Source organism: Pan paniscus, chromosome 20 (assembly GCF_029289425.2).
Source record: "Pan paniscus chromosome 20, NHGRI_mPanPan1-v2.0_pri, whole genome shotgun sequence".
NCBI classification, from domain to species: domain Eukaryota; kingdom Metazoa; phylum Chordata; class Mammalia; order Primates; family Hominidae; genus Pan; species Pan paniscus.
This window is the reverse complement of record NC_073269.2, coordinates 54,611,923-54,630,143: the sequence shown is the minus strand read 5'-3', so window position 1 is coordinate 54,630,143 and position 18,221 is coordinate 54,611,923. Positions and strand designations below refer to the sequence as shown.

The 18,221-nt window shown below is 52.6% G+C and overlaps 1 protein-coding gene across 4 annotated transcripts in view; it reads left to right on the top strand.

Moving 5' to 3' along the window:
• The first annotated feature begins 11,262 nt into the window (after positions 1–11,262).
• Positions 11,263–18,221, top strand: part of LMTK3 (lemur tyrosine kinase 3) — a 28,293-nt gene continuing 21,334 nt past the window's right edge. Inside the window, exons 1-6 of one of the 4 annotated variants that reach the window (XM_063600470.1) lie at positions 11,263–11,713; positions 13,577–13,689; positions 14,599–14,732; positions 15,018–15,168; positions 15,678–15,754; positions 16,222–16,340. In XM_063600470.1, coding sequence (XP_063456540.1) covers positions 11,604–11,713; positions 13,577–13,689; positions 14,599–14,732; positions 15,018–15,168; positions 15,678–15,754; positions 16,222–16,340 — 704 coding nt within the window. In that variant the 5' untranslated portion in view covers positions 11,263–11,603. The remainder of the gene's footprint in view (positions 11,714–13,576; positions 13,690–14,598; positions 14,733–15,017; positions 15,169–15,677; positions 15,755–16,221; positions 16,341–18,221) is intronic. The other 3 variants (XM_034946506.4, XM_034946504.4, XM_034946503.4) reach the window with 3 other exon arrangements.

Here is an 18,221-nt window from a genome sequence, read left to right as displayed (position 1 = left end):
TTTCTTTTCTTTTCTTTTCTTTTTTTTGAGACAGAGTTTTGCTCTTGTTGCCCGGAATGGAGTGCAATGGTGTGATCTTGGCTCACTGCAACCTCTGCTTCCCAGGTTCAAGGATTTCTCCTGCCTCAGCCTCCTGGGTAGCCGGGATTACCGGCACATGCCACCATGTCAGGCTAATTTTGTATTTTTAGTAGAGACGGGGTTTCTCCATATTGGTCAGGCTGGTCTCGAACTCCCGACCTCAGGTGATCTGCCTGCCTCAGCCACCCAAAGTGCTGAGATTACAGGTGTGAGCCGCCGCATCTGGCCTATAACTGATATTTCAAAACAGTGAGGAAGCAAAAGAATATTTCAAGTATTTGCAACAACCATGATGTGATTTGGAAATATCTGTGATTTATGTTGCTAGAATAATAAATTCCAGAATAAACAAAATCACAGGTCTTGCTAATGTTACCTGTATTCATAATTGTATGAGTCATCTACTGCTGTGTAACAAACCACTGCAAAACTTAATTGCTTAAGACAATAGTAGTTATTTATTTTGTTTGTAGGTCTTCAATTTGGGTGGAGTTCAGCAGAGGCAGCTCATCTCTGATCAATGAGGCAACAATTGAGGCAGCTCCTCTGGGAGCTGAAGAACCCACTTTCTGTATTTTATTTTTATTTTTCTATTCATGTCTTCAGTGCATCTAATAAGAAACCACTTTCAAGATGGCTCACATGGCTGGCAAGTTAGTGCTGACTGTTGGCTAGCAACTTAGTGGGGACTAAGGGCTGGGACATAATTTCTGCTCTTTGTGGGCTTCCTCGTGGACTCTTGAGCTTCCTCACAGCACGGAGGCTGAGTTCTAAGAATTGGTGCTAGCTGTTGGCTAGCAGCTCAGAGGGAATTGAGGGCTGGGGATTTCATTTCCTCTCCATGTGGGCCTCCTCACAGACTCTTGGGCTTCCTCACATCATGGAAGCTGAATTGTAAGAGTGTTTGTACTAAGAAAACAAGGCATGGCATTTTTACAACCTGACCTCAGAAGTCACACAGAAGCACTTCTATTGAATCCTTGTTGGTTGAGGTAGTCCCTTCAGGTTCAAGGTGTAGAGACATAGTCTTCACTTCCCATAGTCTTCACTTCCCAATGGGGAAGTGGCAAGATCTGGAAGAGCATATGGAATGGGAGATATTATTGAGGCTATCTTTGGAAAATACAATCTGACATGAAAATAGGAAGAAATAGCTGGGCGCAGTGGCTCAAGCCTGTAATCCCAGCACTTTGGGAGGCTGAGGTGGGTGGATCACGAGGTCAGGAGATCGAGACCATCCTGGCTAACACAGTGAAACCCCATCTCTACTAAAAATAAAAAAAAAAAAATTAGCCGGGCATGGTGGCGGACGCCTGTAGTCCCAGCTACTTGGGAGGCTGAGGCAGGAGAATGGCGTGAACCTGGGAGGCGGAGCTTGCAATGAGCCAAGATCGTGCCACTGCACTCCAGCCTGGGTGACAGAGCGAGACTCCGTCTCAAAAAAAAAAAAAAAAAAAAAAAAACGAAGAAATACTAGATATCAATTAGAGCTTGGGAAAAGGAAAATGTGATTTGTGATTTTTCTTCTTATCTAAGGCCATAGACCCCATGAATTATATCCACAAGACTTTTGAGGGTCCCTGGACCCCCGGCCAAGAACCTTTGAACCACAGTTAGGTGGGTTCAGTCATGAGAACTTCTGGAAGGATGGAAGAGTTGCTATCTTTTAAACAACAGCTCTAGAGTATTCATTCATTTGTTCAGCAGATAATTATTAAGCTAGCTTCCAGATCTATAACTACAATCAAGACCAAGGCAGTCCCTGCTTGCCTGACAGCAGCATTGCAGTGGGAGTCAAGTATTTATAATTACACTACCTAATTATATTACTCAATATAATATGCTAATAAAACAAGATGCTATGAAATAAAGGAGCCAAGTTCTTTGAGAGCATATAGAAAAGGAAATAATCTAGATTGTAGTGCCAAGGAAGTCATCTCTTAAAAAGTGACTGCTAAGCCAGGCATGGTGGTGGGTGCCTGTAGTCCCAGCTACTTGGGAGGCTGAGGTGGGAAGATTGCTTGAGCTCAGGGTTTCAAGGGTGTGGTGTGGTATGATTATTCTGTGAATAGCCGCTGCATTCCAGCCTGGGCAACATAGCAAGACTCCTGTCCCTGAAAAAAAAGAAAAAGATTAACTGCTGTGCTGGGGTATGGATGTTCTACCTTGCTCCAAAACCTCCTATGACTCACCACTGCCCAGAGAATACAATCCAAGCAACTGTCCTGGCATTCAAGATATTTTATGAACAGGCCTAACTTAAAATGCAGATCCTCCTTATTGATACCCAACATCAATTATCCACCTCTCCTCTTCCTTCTCCTTCCTTTTCTTTTTTGTTTTGTTTTGTTTTGTTTTGTTTTTGTTTTTGTTTTTTTGAAACAGGGTCTCACTCTGTCACTCAGGCTGGAGTGTAGTGGCGCGATCTCAGCTCATTGCAACCTCCACCACCAGGGTTCAAGCAATTCTCCTGCCTCAGCCTCCCCAAGTAGCTGGGACTATGGATGAGTGCCACCACACCCAGCTAATGTTTGTATTTTTTTGGTAAAGACGGGGTTTCGCCATGTTGGTCAGGCTGGTCTTGAAGTTCTGATCTCAGGCGATTCACCCAACTTGGCCTCCCAAAGTGCTGGGATTACAGGCAAGAGCCACCGCGCCTGACCACCTAAGTTTTAAACGACAATTTAAAATATATGGAGCCCGGGGCCAGGCACGGTGGCTCAAGCCTTTAATCCCAGCACTTTGGGAGGACAAGGTGGGCAGATCACGAGGTCAGGAGTTTGAGACCAGCCTGACCAACATGGTGGAACCCCACCTCTACTAAATATACAAAAATTAGCCAGGCGTGATGGAGCGCCCCAGTAATCCCAGCTACTCGGGAAGCTGAGGCAAGAGAATCGCTTGAACCCGGGAGGCAGAAGTTGCAGCAAGCCGAGATCGACCGCTGCACTCCAGTCTGGGCAACAGAGCCAGGCTCCGTCTCAAAAAAAAAAAAAAAGAAAAGCAGGGTGCGATGGCTCATGCCTATAATCCCAGGACTTTGGGAGGCTGAAGTGGGCCGATCACCTGAGGTCAGGGGTTTGAGATCAGCCTGGCCAACATGGTGAAACCCTGTCTCTACTAAAAATACAAAATTAGCTGGGCGTGGTGGCACATGCCTGTAATCCCAGCTACTACAGAGGCTGAGGCAGAAGAATTGCTTGAGCCCAGGGGGCAGAGGTTGCAGTGAGCGGAGATCACGCCACTGCACTCCAGCCTGGGCAACAGAGTGAGACTCCGTCTCGAAGAAAAGAGAGAGAAAAAAAAATATATATATATATATAGAGAGAGAGAGAGAGAGAGAGAGAGACAGAGAGAGAGAGACCGGGCGTGGTGGCTCATGTCTGTAATCCCAGCACTATGAGAGGCCTGGGTGGGAGGATTGCTTGAGCCCAGGTGTTCAAGACCAGCCTGGGCAACATTGTGAGACCCTGTCTCTACAAAAATGAAATAATTAGCCAGGCATGGTGGTGTCCACCTGTAGTCCCAGTTACTCAGAAGGCTGAGGCAGGAGGATTGCTTGAGTCCAGGAAGGCAAGGCTACAGTGAGCCATGGTGGTGTCACTGTACTCCAGCCTAGGCAATAGAACAACATCCTGTCTCTTAAAAAATAAATAAATAAAAATGAACAAATAAAAAATATAGGGATACTTAGTATGTATTAATATAGTCTTCTTTTTTAAAAATTTGAGGCCAGGCACAATGGTTTATGCCTGTAATCCCAGCGCTTTGGGAGGCCGAGGTGGGCAGATCACTTGAGGTCAGGAGTTTGAGACCAGCCTGGCCAACATGGGGAAACACTGTCTCTACTAAAAATTCAAAAAAAAAAATTAGCCGGGCGTGGTGGCGCATGCCTGTAGTCTCAGCTACTCAGGAGGCTGAGGCAGGAGAATCACCTGAACCTGGGAGGCAAAGGATGCAGTGAACTGAGATCATGCCACTGCACTCCAGCCTGGGTGACAGAGAGAGACTCCATCTCAAACAACAAAAATATTGAGTGATACAGACCTCACATTTCATGTGCACCCCGAGTTTCATTACTATACTACCCTTGCACACCTTTTGCTGGGCGTGTGTGTGTGTACATCAAAAAGCATCTTTGGGGCCAGGTGCAGTGGCTCACACCTGCAATCCCAACACTTTGGGAGGCAGAGGCAGGCAGATCACTTGAGGTCAGGAGTTCAGGACCAGCCCGGCCAATATGGTGAAACCTTATCTCTACTAAAATACAAAAATTAGCAGGGCATGGTGGTGCATGCCTGTAGTCCCAGCAACTCAGGAGGCTGAGTCAGGAGAACTGCTTGAACCCAGGGAACGGAGGTTGCAGTGAGCCAAGATCGCGTTACTACACTCCAGCCTGGGTGACAGAGCAAGACTCAGTCACACACAGAAAAAAGCAGCTTTGGTGGGAGGCCGAGAGGGGCGGATCACGAGGTCAGGAGTTCGAGACCAGCCTGGCCAACATGGTAAAACCCCATCTCTACTGAAAATACAAAAATCAGCCGGGCGTGGTGGTGGGCGCCTGTAATCCCGTCTACTAGGGAGGCTGAGGCAGGAGAATCACTTGAAACTAGAAGGCAGAGGTTGCAGTGAGCCAAGATCGCACACTGCACTCCAGCCTGGGCAAAAGAGCAAGACTCCGTCTCAAAAAAAAAAAAAAAAAGCAGCTTGGGATTGTTGTTGCTTTCTGTTTTTTTTATTATTTTTAGAGATGGGAATGGGATCTTCCTTTGTTGCCTAGGCAGGAGGGCAGTGACATGATCATAGCTCACTGCCACTACAAATTCCTAGGCTCCAGGGATCCTCCTGCCTCAGTCTCCTGAGCAGCTGGAACTACAAGAAATGTTCCCACGCCCGGCTTGTTTTCTTCTTATGTAAATTGTATCACACTATTCTCATTGTTCTGTGACTTGATTTTTTTCACTTCACATTATATCTTGGAGCTCTTGGAGCTTTTTCTTCCCAGGCCATCGTGTTCTCCAGTTTTTTGTTTTTTGTTTTTTGTTTTGAGATGGAGTCTCACTCTGTCTCTCAGGCTGGAATGCAGTGGCGTGATCTTGGCTCACTGCAACCTCTGCCTCCCGGCTTCAAGCAATTCTCCCACCTCAGCCTCCCTAGTAGTTGGGATTACATGCATGCATGCATCGCCACGCCCGGCTAATTTTTGTATTTTTAGTAGAGACGGGGTTTCACCATGTTGGCCAGGCTGGTCTCGAACTCCTCACCGCAAGTGATCCACCTGCCTTGGCCTCCCAAAGTGCTGGGATTACAGGCGTGAGCCACCACACCCAGCTTTTTTTTTTTTTTTTTTTTTTAGAGACAGGGTGTCACTCTGTCACCTAGGCTGGAGTGCAGTATTTCGATCATAGCTCACTGCAGCCTCCAACTCCTGGGTTCAAGTGATCCTCCTGCCTCAGCTTCCTGAGTAGCTAGGACTACAGGTGTGCGCCACCATGCCCAGATTATTTTTTAATTTTTATTTTTGTAGAACCAGGGTCTTACTATGTTGCCCAGGCTGGTCTCAAACTCTCCAACTTTGCACCAAAGTGCAAAGTGCAAAGTGTTGTGATCACAGGCATGAGTCATCATGCCTGGCCTCAAATTGTACCCTTAAGATCTCTGCTTGTTGGCCGGGCGCAGTGGCTCACACCTGTAATCCTAGCACTTTGGGAGGCTGAGGAGGGTGGATCACTTGAGGTCAGGAGTTCGAGACCAGTCTGACCAATGCAGTGAAACCCCATCTCTACTAAAAACAAAAAAAAATTAGCTAGGTGTGGTGGTGCATGCTTATAATCCCAGCTACTTGGGAGACTGAGGCAGGAGAATCACTTGAACCCGGAAGGCAGAGGTTGCAGTGACCCAAGACTGCGCCATCGTGATAGAGCCTGGGTGATAGAGCGAGACTCCGTCTCAAAAAAAAAAAAAAAAAAAAAAAGGCCAGGTGCGGTGGCTCACGCCTGTATGTAATCCCAGCACTTTGGGAGGCCAAGGCGAGTGGATCGAGACCATCCTGGCTAACACGGTGAAACCCTGTCTGTACTAAAAATACAAAAAATTAGCCAGGCATGGTGGCAGGTGCCTGTAGTCCCAGCTACTCGGGAGCCTGAGGCAGGAGAATGGCGTGAACCCGGGAGGCGGAGCTTGCAGTGAGCCGAGATCGCGCCACTGCACTCCAGCTTGGGCAACAGAACAAGACTCTGCCTCAAAAAAAAAAAAATCTCTGCTTGTTATTGTTGTAAATTATACCTCCATTAATAGTGAAATAGGCCAGGCTGTGGTGGCCCATACCTATAATCCCAGCACTTTGGGAGGCCGAGGCAGGCGGATCACTTGAGGTCAGGAGTTTGAGGCCAGGCTGACCAACATGGCGAAAGCCCACCTCTCCTAAAAATACAAAAATTAGCCAGGCGTGGTGGTGCGTGCCTGTAATCCCAGCTACTCGGGAGGCTAAGGCACGAGAATCGCTTGAGCCCAGAAGGTGGTGGCTGCAGTGAGCCGAGATTGCACCACTGCACTGCAGCGTGGGCGACAGAGAGACACTGTCTAAAAAAAAACAAAGAGTGAAATAAATGCTGTTTTGGCAGGTGTGGGAAAAGAAAAAATTTAAAAAGTAAAAAAAAAAAAAAAGGTGAAATAAAATATCATTATTGATATTGCTGTCCCTTCAGCTTCTTTCTTTTTGTCCACCCAACCAGGCTGCTGGAATGGAGGCTTGTTTGTTTGCTGAATGGATGAATGAATGAATGAATGAATGAATGAGTTAGTGAACGAAGTCTGAGGCAGCATCCTGGGCTCATGGAATATTCCTCCCCCAGCCTCTCATACCCTAATGGTGCTTCAATTTCATAAAAGAGGAGGAGGCTGTGTCCCCGCCATCCTGCAGCCTGGTCACCCTGGTTACCCTGCTGCACACACACTCGCTTTCCCAGTGGAGACTCAACTCCTTGGCTCTGCAGACAGAGCCTCTGGCAACCTCTGCCCACTGCTGGGGCTGTCTCTCCCTATCATCCCAGCCTCATTCCTGCAGTCACAGTCACTGAGCTTCTTCTGTGTACCCGGCACTGGGGACACAGCAGGAAACAAAAGCAAAGATCCTTGTTCTCCAGGGCTCTATGCATGAATATGCGGCCCCAAGTCAGGTGGAGCTGATTGCAATGAAGAAAAATGAAACAGGGACCAGCTGCAGTAATTCCAGCACTTTGAGTGCCAGAGTCTGGAGGATCACCTGAGGTCAGGAGTTCGAGACCAGCCTGGCCAACATGGTGAAATACTATCTCTACTAAAAATAGAAAAATTAGCGGGGCGTGGTGGCACGCACCTGTAATCCCAGCTACTCAGGAGGCTGAGGCAGGAGAATCGCTTGAATCCAGGAGGCAGAGGTTGCAGTGAGCCAAGATCGTGCCACTGCATTCCAGCCTGGGTGACAGAGCAAGACTCTGTCTCAAAAAAAAAAAAAAAAAAAAAGAGGCTGGGTGCAGTGGCTCACACCTGTAATCCCAGCACTTTGGGAGGCCGAGGCAGATGGATCACCTGAGGTCAGAGTTTGAGACTAGCCTCCCAACATGGTGAAACCCCGTCTCTACTGAAAATACAAAAATTAGCCAGGTATGGTGGCGGGCGCCTGTAATCCCTGCTACTTGGGAGGCTGAGGCAGGAGAATCTCTTGAACCCGGGGAGCCAGAGGTTGCAGTGAGCTGAGATCGCATCATTGCACTCCAGCCGGGGCAATAAGAGCAAAACTCCATTTCAAAAAAAAGAAAAAAAGAAAGAAAGAAAAATGAAATGGGTTAAGGGACAAGAAGGGGGTAAGGGTCAGGGCTGCTCCATTGGTGGCCAAGGAAAGCATCTCTGGGGAGGCCACACGTGGGCAGAAGCCTAACTGAAAGAAAGACGTCAGCCAGGTGCAGACCTGGGGAACGGGGAGTCCCCAGAGAACGCGGGGCGCCGAGTACAAAGGCCCCAAAGCTGTTTCTTGCCCATGCAGTGTTGGAGGAACAGGGAGGAGGCCAGCATGGCTGGAAGGGAATGAACAAGGCAAAGTGTACCAGCGAACAGGGCAAACAGACTCGGGGGGCCAGATAATTTGGAGTTGCGTGGGCCGTGGGGAGGATGCTGGCCTTTACTCCAAATGAGATGGGAGCCGTGGGAGGGTTGAGAGCACAAGAGGGACGTGGGCTAACTTCGGAGTTAAGAGGCTTCCTCGGCTGCTGTAGCAAGAAGAGACCATGGGGTGAGGGGCCGAGTGTGGAGATCATCAAGGAGGCTACTGCAATAGTCCAAGCAAACAACGAGGGTGGAAGTAGAGGTGGTGAGAGGTGGCCAGATTCTGGGAATATTTTGAAAATAGAGTCAGCTAATGGACTGGACGTGGAGGTGTGGGAAAAAGCCAGTCGGCAGTGACTGGAAGGTTTGGGCCGGAGCCACCACGCTGGGGAGGCGGTGGGCGGGGCAGGTGCAGGTTTCCCAAAGGTCCCAAGCAGTTCCACAGCTCCAGGCCTTTGTGCCCTCTGTGGCCCCTGCCTGGAATGCCCTCCCTGCTCAGCTCCCCACCCCCAGCCTCAGACTCAACCCTGCTCCCAGCCACAGCCGGGCCTAAACGTCATACTCTCTGGAGGCTTCTCTGCAAGGAACCCTGGTTCAGTGCAGTGCACCCTTCTGCGTCCTCATGACACCTTGCTCTTCCTCTTCCCTAGAATGGACAGTCATAACCCATCGGCTGGAAACTTGTGCTGAGTGGACAACACCCAAGCAACAGGGGAGTGGTCCTGGCTTGAATCAGTCATCAAATGCACCTGCAGGAAATAACCTCGTTCTTTCCTTCATTCAGCCAATTTGTTGTTGTTGCTGCTGTTTTTGAAACAGAGTCCTGCTCTGTAACCCCGGCTGGAGTGCAGTGGCACCATCTCAGCTCACTGCAACCTCTACCTCCTGGGTTCAGACGATTCTTGTGCCTCAGTTTCCTGAGTAGCTGGGACTACAGGCGTGCGCCGCCATGCCTAGCTAATTTTTGTATTTTTTATAGAGACAAGGTTTTGCCATGTTGGTCAGGCTGGTCTTGAACTCCTGACCTCAAGGGATCCTCCCACCTTGGCCTCCCAAAGCACTGGGTTTCCATTGCAAGTTAACGTATAAACCTATTTTTATAAAAATAATAACTATTTGGCAGGGCGTGGTGGCTCACTCCTGTAATCCCAGCACTATGGGAGACCAAGGCGGGTGGATCACTTGAGCTCAGGAGTTCAAGACCAGCCTGGGCAATACGGTGAAACCCCGTCTCTACTAAAATACAAAAAATTAGTCAGGCATGGTGGCGAGCGCCTGTAGTCCCAGCTACTCGGGAGGTTGAGGCAGGAGAATCGCTTGAACCTGGGAGGAGTTTGCAGTGAGCTGAGATTGCACCACTGCACTCCAGCCTGGGCAACAGAGCAAGACTCCATCTCAAAAAAAAAAAAAAAAAAGCCAGTGGCAGTGGCTCCTCATACCTGTAATCTCAGCACTTTGGAAGGCCAAGGCAAGTGGATCACCTGAGGTCAGGAGTTCGAGACCAGCCTGGCCAACATGGTGAAACCCTGTCTCTACTAAAAATACAAAATTAGCTGGGTGTGGTGGCACATGCCTGTAATCCCAGCTACTAGAGAGGCTGAGGCAGAAGAATTGCTTGAGCGCAGGGGGCAGAGGTTGCAGTGAACGGAGATCACGCCACTGCACTCCAGCCTGGCCGACAGAGCGAGACTCTGTCTCGAAGGAAAAAAAAAAAAAGAAATAAAAGTTTCATATATAGGCTACGCACGGTGGCTCAGGCCGGTAATCCCAGTACTTTGGGAGGCTGAGGGAGGAGGATTGCTTGAGGCCAGGAGTTCGAGACTAGCCTCGGCAACATAGGGAGATGCCCATCTCTACAAAAATAAAATTTTAAAAATTAGCCGGGTGTGGTGGCATGCACCTGTAGTCCCAGCTACTCCAGAGGCTGAGGTGGGAGGATTGCTTGAGACCAGGAGTTTGAGGCTGCAGTGAGCTACGATTGCACCACTGCACTCCAGCCTGGGCAACAGAGCGACACCCTGTCTCAAAAAAAAAAGTTTCTTACATTAACATTTCTTTTATACTGAGCATGCAGTCTACTATGGAGTTCTAGTTTATTCGATTCCATTTTTCTTTTCTTTTCTTTCCTTTTTTTTTTTTTTTTTTTTGAAACGGAGTCTTACTCTGTCACCAGGCTGGAGTGCAGTGGCGCGGCGATCTCGGCTCACTGCAATCTCTGCCTCCTGGGTTCAAGCGATTCTCCTGCCTCAGCCTCCTGAGTAGCTGGGACTACAGGCACGCACCACCATGCTCAGCTAATTTTTGTATTTTTAATAGAGACCGAGTTTCACCATGTTGGCCAGGATGGTTTCGATCTCCTGATCTCATGATCCACCCTCCTCGGCCTCCCAAAGTGCTGGGATTGCAGGCATGAGCCACCACGCCCGGCCCCCATTAAAAAAAAAAAAAGTGCTGATTGCCACGGAGGATTTTTTGTCTTTCTTTCTTTTCAGAGAGTGACTTTGTTTCTGAGACCACCGAGGATCTTGATATCACCCCTGCTAATGGCTGGGCGCTCACAGTTTGGAAAGCTCTAGGGAACCCTCTGTAACTCCCCAGACAAGACCCACTCCATCCCCACCCTGACTCAGTGGTGCCCGGCAGTGCTAAGTCCTGATGTGCAATTATTCCACTCGTGGCTGCTTTCCTTGAACCCCCGAGACTCCCAGAAGGTGAGGGAACGCGTCTCACTTGCTTCCTGCTGCAGCCCCAGCTTCTGGCCCAGCGCCTGCCTAATCACATAGTGGGCACCTAATAAACGTTTGTTGAGTGAATACATGAACAAGCGAGCTGGGGCCAGAGTCAGGACTGCAGCCCCGCCTGTGCCGCTCCCTAGGACTTGATAATTCTGCCCACATCACTTCCAAAGACCCAGGCAGCGGACCCTTCCTCGGCTCCGGCTACCCGCATCCAACCGCAGCTTAATCTGAGCCTCCTTGCTGGGTCGAGCAGGACTACATTTCCTACAAGTCTCAAGGCCAGGACTACACCTCCCATAAGCCTCTGCTTCCGCCAGGTTCTGTGCCCTTCAGCCACCCGGGCAGCGAATTGCGTCTTTTCTCACTCCCCGCCCCCCGATTGCATCCCCTCCACCCTGCAGCCCTGGCCGTGCGCCCCCTCCCTCCCGCGATGAACCTGCCTCAGTTTCTCCAATGAGACACCCCGAGGGCAGCCCCTTCCCCTGAGCCCCCCGATGAGGACGGCTGCGCTCTGCGGGGAGTGTGCACTGCCCGGCCGGTGTGCGCCACGGCTGCGCGTTTTGGTGGAAAGCCCTGGGCCCCTGCTGGGGGTTGGGGTTGGGGGCTGGGTCGCCTGCGCCGAGTGTTGCTGAGGCTGCGTCTTGGGTGCGCAGCTCCGGCCCAGCCTCACCCAGGGGAACGCCTCGCAGGTGCTCACGGACGATGGAGAGGTCCGCGCCCAGGGTGGGAGTCCGCGCTTCCGGGTGTGTCTGCAGCTCGGGGCGCTGGAGGGTGGGATGTGACCCCGAGACGGCGGCGGCCTGGCACGTGATGTATGTGTGTCCTTGTCTGATGTGTCGATGTCCCCGATGGACCGGGTTCCAGTCCCAGCTTTGCCACTCCCCGGCTTGTGTGCCTTGGGGCAGGTGACTACCCCGCGCTGTGCCTCAGTTGCCTCATCTGTACAATGGGCATGATTAAAAAATACCTGTCTCAGAGGGCGGTTGTGAGGATTGAGAGGTAATTCTGTACGTGTAAAACGCTGCGGACGATACCTGGCACAGACTAAATACTCATAAGAATAAATACATTAAATAAACTATGATCATGTATCTTTTGTATGAGGCAAGTGCTGTGGTTGTGTAATGTCTGCGTAACCGCACGGGAAACGTGGGTATTTGCGACCCGTGTGTCTGTGCGCGTGTCTGTGTCTGTGTTGTGGGTGTGTGACTCTTTGTATGTGTTATGTGTGCCAGTGCATGTTTATGTATGTGATGTGTGACTGTGGTGGGGTTCTGTGTCTTTGTAACCTTGTGTGAAAGGTGTGTGTATTTGTGATGTGTGTGTCCATGTCTGTTTAGGTATGTGATGTGTGCAACTCTGTGTGTCTGTGTATTTGATCTGTGTGCCTATGTCTGTGCTTATGTATGTGTGACTGTGTATATGTGCATGTTATATGTGTCTGTATGTATCAGTGTGTGGTGTATTTATGTGTATTTTTGCATGTGATTTATGTAGCCCTGTATGTATGAGTTGTGTGTGCCCGTATGCATGTGTATGTAGTGTGTCTGTGTGTATCCATGTGAGTGAAGCTTGTGTCCGTGTGAGTGATGCATGTTATGTGTCCATATACATGCATGTATTATGTTTCTGTGTACTCATGTATGTGATGTGCCTGTCTCTGTGTAGCTGCTGTGTCCGTGTCTATGTTAGTTCATGTGATGTGTGTGTCTGCGTGTGTCTGTGCAATTGCTGTCTGTGCATGTCTGTGTGACGTGCATGTATGTGATACTTGTGCCTGTGGGTATTCTTTGTTGCCCATTTGTCTAGGGACTGTCTGCGTGGCTGTGACTATGAGTGTCAGCATGTCACAGTGGTGTCCGTGGGGATCTTTGTCTGTGGCGTGTGCGTCTGTGGATCTGGGGCTTTACTTTGTCTGGGGCATGTGTGGGTCTTTGTGATGCTTTGACGTTCCTGCGTGGCCGGGTGCATCTGTGCTGGAAGCTGGCCTGCCTGTGCGTTTCCAGTGCGGTCCCTGCGTCTTTGTGTGTGACGTGTACGTGTCCCCGTCTGCTGATGGCTGTCCACCTTTGTATGTGATGCGCTTGTCTATGAGGGTCCCTGCGACGTGTGTCAGCTGTGTGTGGGCTGCGCGTGCCTGACATCTGCATCTTAGCGTGTAGCACATGTGTCCATGCTGGTGGCATGTCACAGCGGTGTCCGGGCCAGGCACCCGTGGGCCCTGCCCCCCCACCCCCGCTGCAAGTGTGTGCCGGTCCCTGTCTGTCCCTCCCCCTCCCATTTCCTCCCCTCCCTCCTGGCAGCCAATGCTACGGGGGAGCCAGTTGCCATGACGACGCTCCATCCTCCCTCCTCCCACCCTTCCTGTGACAGGCTCTCTGCTCCCCCAATCCTGGCTGCCCTCGGGGGCGGGGCCCTCTTTCTCGCCCCCCCCATCCTACCCTCTCCCCCCAACCCCAGCAACCCCGGCTCCCCAGCATCTCTCCTCTGTCCGCCTCTCCATCCCTTCATCCGTCTGTCCCTTCAAAGAGGGGGAGGGGGGTACCTGAGCCAGCAAGCAGCCCCTCCCTCCCCCTGTCCTGCGTCTCCTGCCCCTCTCCTGGGCCGGGAGGAGGCCAGGGTCGCGCGGGTCCCCATGGCTGGGGGCTGAGGGCCCGCCCCCCCCTCCTCCCCAGCCGCCACCACCTCCACCTCCCTGCCATCCTCGACAAGATGCCTGCCCCCGGCGCCCTCATCCTCCTTGCGGCCGTCTCCGCCTCCGGCTGCCTGGCGTCCCCGGCCCACCCCGGTGAGTCTGTCGGGCCATCAGTCTGTCCGGTGGCCCCCACCCCCGCGGCGGCCTCGCTGTCTGCCCAGGGGTCTGTCTGCGGGTCCTGCTCCGTCACCTGGTGCGCGTCTTCCCGCAGCCCAGCCGGGCACGGAGCGGCGGGGACGGTGCCTCTGTCAGCAGGGCCTGTGGGAGGGAGGCTGGGGGCTGGGTGGGGAGGGGGCTCCGTTTGGGCAACATGTGTGTATGCGTGCACGCATGTGTTTGTGCTGGTGTGTGCAGGAAGCCGGGGAAGGACAGGGCCTCTGGGAGAATTGGGGGCAGAGGACAGGAATACTATTTCTAAGGGGGACACAACACGGGAGGCTGTCTCTGGCTTCTGGAGAGACCCAGGGCTTGCGGAGTTCCCTTCTCTGGGTCTTGGGCTGGGGATAGAGGACATCGGTGTGCGCCAAGCGGCCCTAAAAGAGACAGATCTCAACCCCACAAACTGGGGGGTTCCAGCATGGGGCAAGAATCTTCTCCCAGCCTGCAGCTGAGAGCTAGTCCTCCTCCCCAACGAGGGGTAATGAGGCTGTCCACGGGAGCGTATTTTAAATTCTGCAAGCTCCAGACTTCACTATCACTCCTCTTTCCTTCAACCCTCATTGGAATTCATCCAAGCCTGGGGTGAGGGGATGGGGTGGGGTGAGGTGGTGGGGGGTCCCAGTTTGGGACGAGAAGAGAGACCCCACCCCCAATCCAACCACTTGGGAAGGCCCCAAACTACAACTCCCACAATGCCTTGGGCCACTCTGCACCTCTGCCAAGGGACCCTGGTCGCAGAGCATCACGGGAGTTGTAGTCCAAGACGTGCCGGGACGGGAGGGGGCATGATTCCGGTATCCAGGGACTTGAAGCTGGGACCCCAGCCCAGCCCTGTGCCCACAGATGGATTCGCCCTGGGCCGGGCTCCTCTGGCTCCTCCCTACGCTGTGGTCCTCATTTCCTGCTCCGGCCTGCTGGCCTTCATCTTCCTCCTCCTCACCTGTCTGTGCTGCAAACGGGGCGATGTCGGCTTCAAGGTGAGGTGCATGAGGGGATTCAACTTGGGGAGGAAGACTCCAGCAAGGCCTTTACCCCCTACACAGGTGGTTGGTGGGGAGAAGGGGGCAGTAAATCCGAGAGCACCTTCCAGCTTGAAGCTATGGCAAGATCTGGAGCCTTGGGATGGGGAAATGGGGGATGGAAATTGGGCTGGGACTGGGAGACAGTTACAAAAATGAAGGGGAGACAAACTTAAGAGAAAGACGATGGCGTGTCTCTCAGCCCTGCGTTCTCCCACCCCTCTTCTCCTCTCCCGGCCCCAGGAGTTTGAGAACCCTGAAGGGGAGGACTGCTCCGGGGAGTACACTCCCCCTGCGGAGGAGACCTCCTCCTCACAGTCGCTGCCTGATGTCTACATTCTCCCGCTGGCTGAGGTCTCCCTGCCAATGCCTGCCCCGCAGCCTTCACACTCAGGTACTGCCCCATGCCATGACCAGCATCCCATGGTGTCCCGGGAAAGGCCAGAAGATGTTGAGTGTGTTCCTTCAGGGGCTGGGGCGGTTGAGACCAGCGGCAGCCAATGGGAAAGGCATAGGTGGGAGCGCTGGAATCTTGGAAGCAGCCTATGGGGAGGCAGACAAAGATCATCTTGGTGGAAGCCATTGCTTAATCCAAAACCAGATTTGGGGATTTTTAAGGGGCAAGCGGTGGTGAGATTACCATAGAGCACAGTCTCAGAGGCAGCCAATGGGAGGCTGAAATCACATCATAGGAGCTTGGGATGCCAAAAGGAAGGACTGATTGGATGCTGGAGCCTTGTGAGCAGCCAATGAGGAAGCTGAGATTCTGACATGGAATGTGGGTGGCAGCCAATGAAAAGAGAGTGATGTCTGCTCTGTCCCAGTCCCCACTGACCTGGGGTGTGTTGGTAGCACTCAGGAAGGGGGAGAGACTCAGGGGCTTTCCCCTCTTGCCCTCCCCAGACATGACCACCCCCCTGGGCCTTAGCCGGCAGCACCTGAGCTACCTGCAGGAGATTGGGAGTGGCTGGTTTGGGAAGGTGAGTGGGCTGGGGAGGGGAGGCAGGGCTCCATGGATCCCGAGCTGTCCTCCTGTTCTGTGTCCACACCCCTGCTCTCACCACTTCTCATCTGTCCCTCGCCTCCTCCCCATGCCCCCTCAGCCTCCCATCCCCCCTCCGTCCACCTCTCACCGGCTCCCACCCGCCCCATCCCCGACATCTGTCAGTCAGCGCCTCCCTCCTCACTCCATTGACCACTCCGCCGCGCCACCCGGCTCTCCACGCGTCCGTCCGTCTGTCCATTCTTCCATCCGTCCCTGCGTCCATCGGATTCTGGGCCCGTGAGTGTCTCACCCCATGTCTGGTGGGGGTCAAGGGTGGTGGGATGTGGAGGGAGAAGCTGGGAAGGAGCCGGGGGTTGGGAGCTGTGTGGTGGAGTGGAGCTGGTCCCAGGGGACGGGGCTGGGGAAACGGCACTCGCTGACTCCTGGGTGCCCCTTGACCAGGTGATCCTGGGAGAGATTTTCTCCGACTACACCCCCGCCCAGGTGGTGGTGAAGGAGCTCCGAGCCAGCGCGGGGCCCCTGGAGCAACGCAAGTTCATCTCGGAAGCACAGCCGTACAGGTACTGAGGGTTTCTCAGTGGGTGTGTGCCTTGTTGAGGTGACATTCAGGAGTGGAAGGAGTGCTGTATGGGGTCACACCTGGAATCTACCTCTTCCGGTTGTGCGGCTCTGGCAGGAGAACTTCCCTCCCTGAACCTCAGGTTCTTCCTCTGGACCGAGCTAAGGGTGGGAAGTGAGAGGCAGGATGGTGGAGGAGGCGGGAGCACAGAAGCTGAGCTAGAGGCCTGCCCTCTCCCCTCTGAACCTCCGGATCTTCATCTGGAAAGTGAGTCCAGGAAGCCCTAGTGTCCTCATGAAGGGGGCAGCTGAGAGGATGTGAGATTCCCATGTCCAGTGTTGGGTACCAGCTGGTACTTCCCTTCCCCAGGCCACAGACTAGGTCCCTGAGCAGGTGCCCGAGCAGGCCACTGTGGAGCTCCATCCCTGCCCTGCTTGGTCTCTACTCCACTCTCAGTGCTTCTAGGATGGGGTCTAGGTATCCATTTGCCAGATAAATTCCTTGTGAGGTAGTGAGTTCCCTGTTTTGGAAAGGGTGTGTTCGCAGAGACCCCTTATCAGAACAGTTGTAAAGGTGGGCTTTACCCTGAGAAACACATTGGGTTTTGGCACTCCCTCACTCCAAAACCTCCCATGGCTCCCTACTGCCTACAGGACACATCTGCTCCTCCTGACAGCCCACAGGCCCTGCGCAGTCTGACACTGTCCCCTTCCTTCCAATGTCCCCCTCACCCCAGCCACGCTGGCCTCTTCACTGACCCTCCCCACGGAAGCCAATTCCCTGCCGCAGCGCATCGGACCTTGCTATATCCTCTCTAGAATATCACTCCTTGCTCATCCCCAGGTGTGGATGGGGCCCCTTCCCTTCCTCAGGCCTCAGCTCAGAGACATCTTCCCTTACTCCTCCCCTCCTTCCAAAGAGGGTCCTGGGGTGCTTCACCCCGTCATGGCATGTGTTTTCTTCATAACTCATACCCCAGGTTGTCACTATATCATTTGCTTACTTGCTTATTGCCTGTCTCTCCCTAAACCTGTGCCAGCAAACACTGGCCACATATGCCTATTACATTTAAGCTAAGATGGGCACGGTGGTATACTCGTGTAGTCCAGGCACTTTGGGAGGCCAAGGTGGGAGGATCACTTGAGGCCAGAAATTGGAGGATGCAGTGAGCTATGACTGCACCACTGCACTCCCACCTGGGCAACAGAGCGAGACCCTGTCTCTATTATATAAATAAATAAATAAAATGTAAGCTAATTAAAATGCAATCAAATTAAAAACACATTTCCTCAGCCACCCTCATCATATCTCAAGTGCTCAATAGCCACCTGTGGCCAGTGGCTCCCCTGGTAGGCAGGGCTGGTCCAGAAGATTCCCACCTTCGCAAAGCTCTGTTGGACAGTGCAGGTCTCTACTAGCAGCAGCTCAGGGTCCATCTCGTTACCCGAGCACAAGTGCCGCTGGCTCTCAGTAGACGTTTGCTGAGCGAGCCACAGACCTGAGATCAAATCCCAATGTTCCCATCATTACCAGCTGTGTGACCCTAGGCAAGTCGCTTCACCTCTGTTCCATCTGGATCAAATGGGGATCATCATCCTGCCTAGCAGGTTGCTGGGAGGATTTGAGAGCAGAGCGGCCGGCCTTGGCCAGATTCGTGGGTGTGCAGTGAATCCTGGCTTCCTTCTACACCAGCCACCCCAAGTCTCCCATGCTGGGAACTCCAGCCACTGTTGAAGCCCCACACATGGCAGGAGCTTTATGAACACTTTGTCGGGCTCCCGCCTGTAATCCTAGCACTTTGGGAGGCCAAGGTGGGCAGATTGCCTGAGCTCAGGACTTGGAGACCAGCCTGGGCGAAACCCTATCTCTACAAAAATACAAA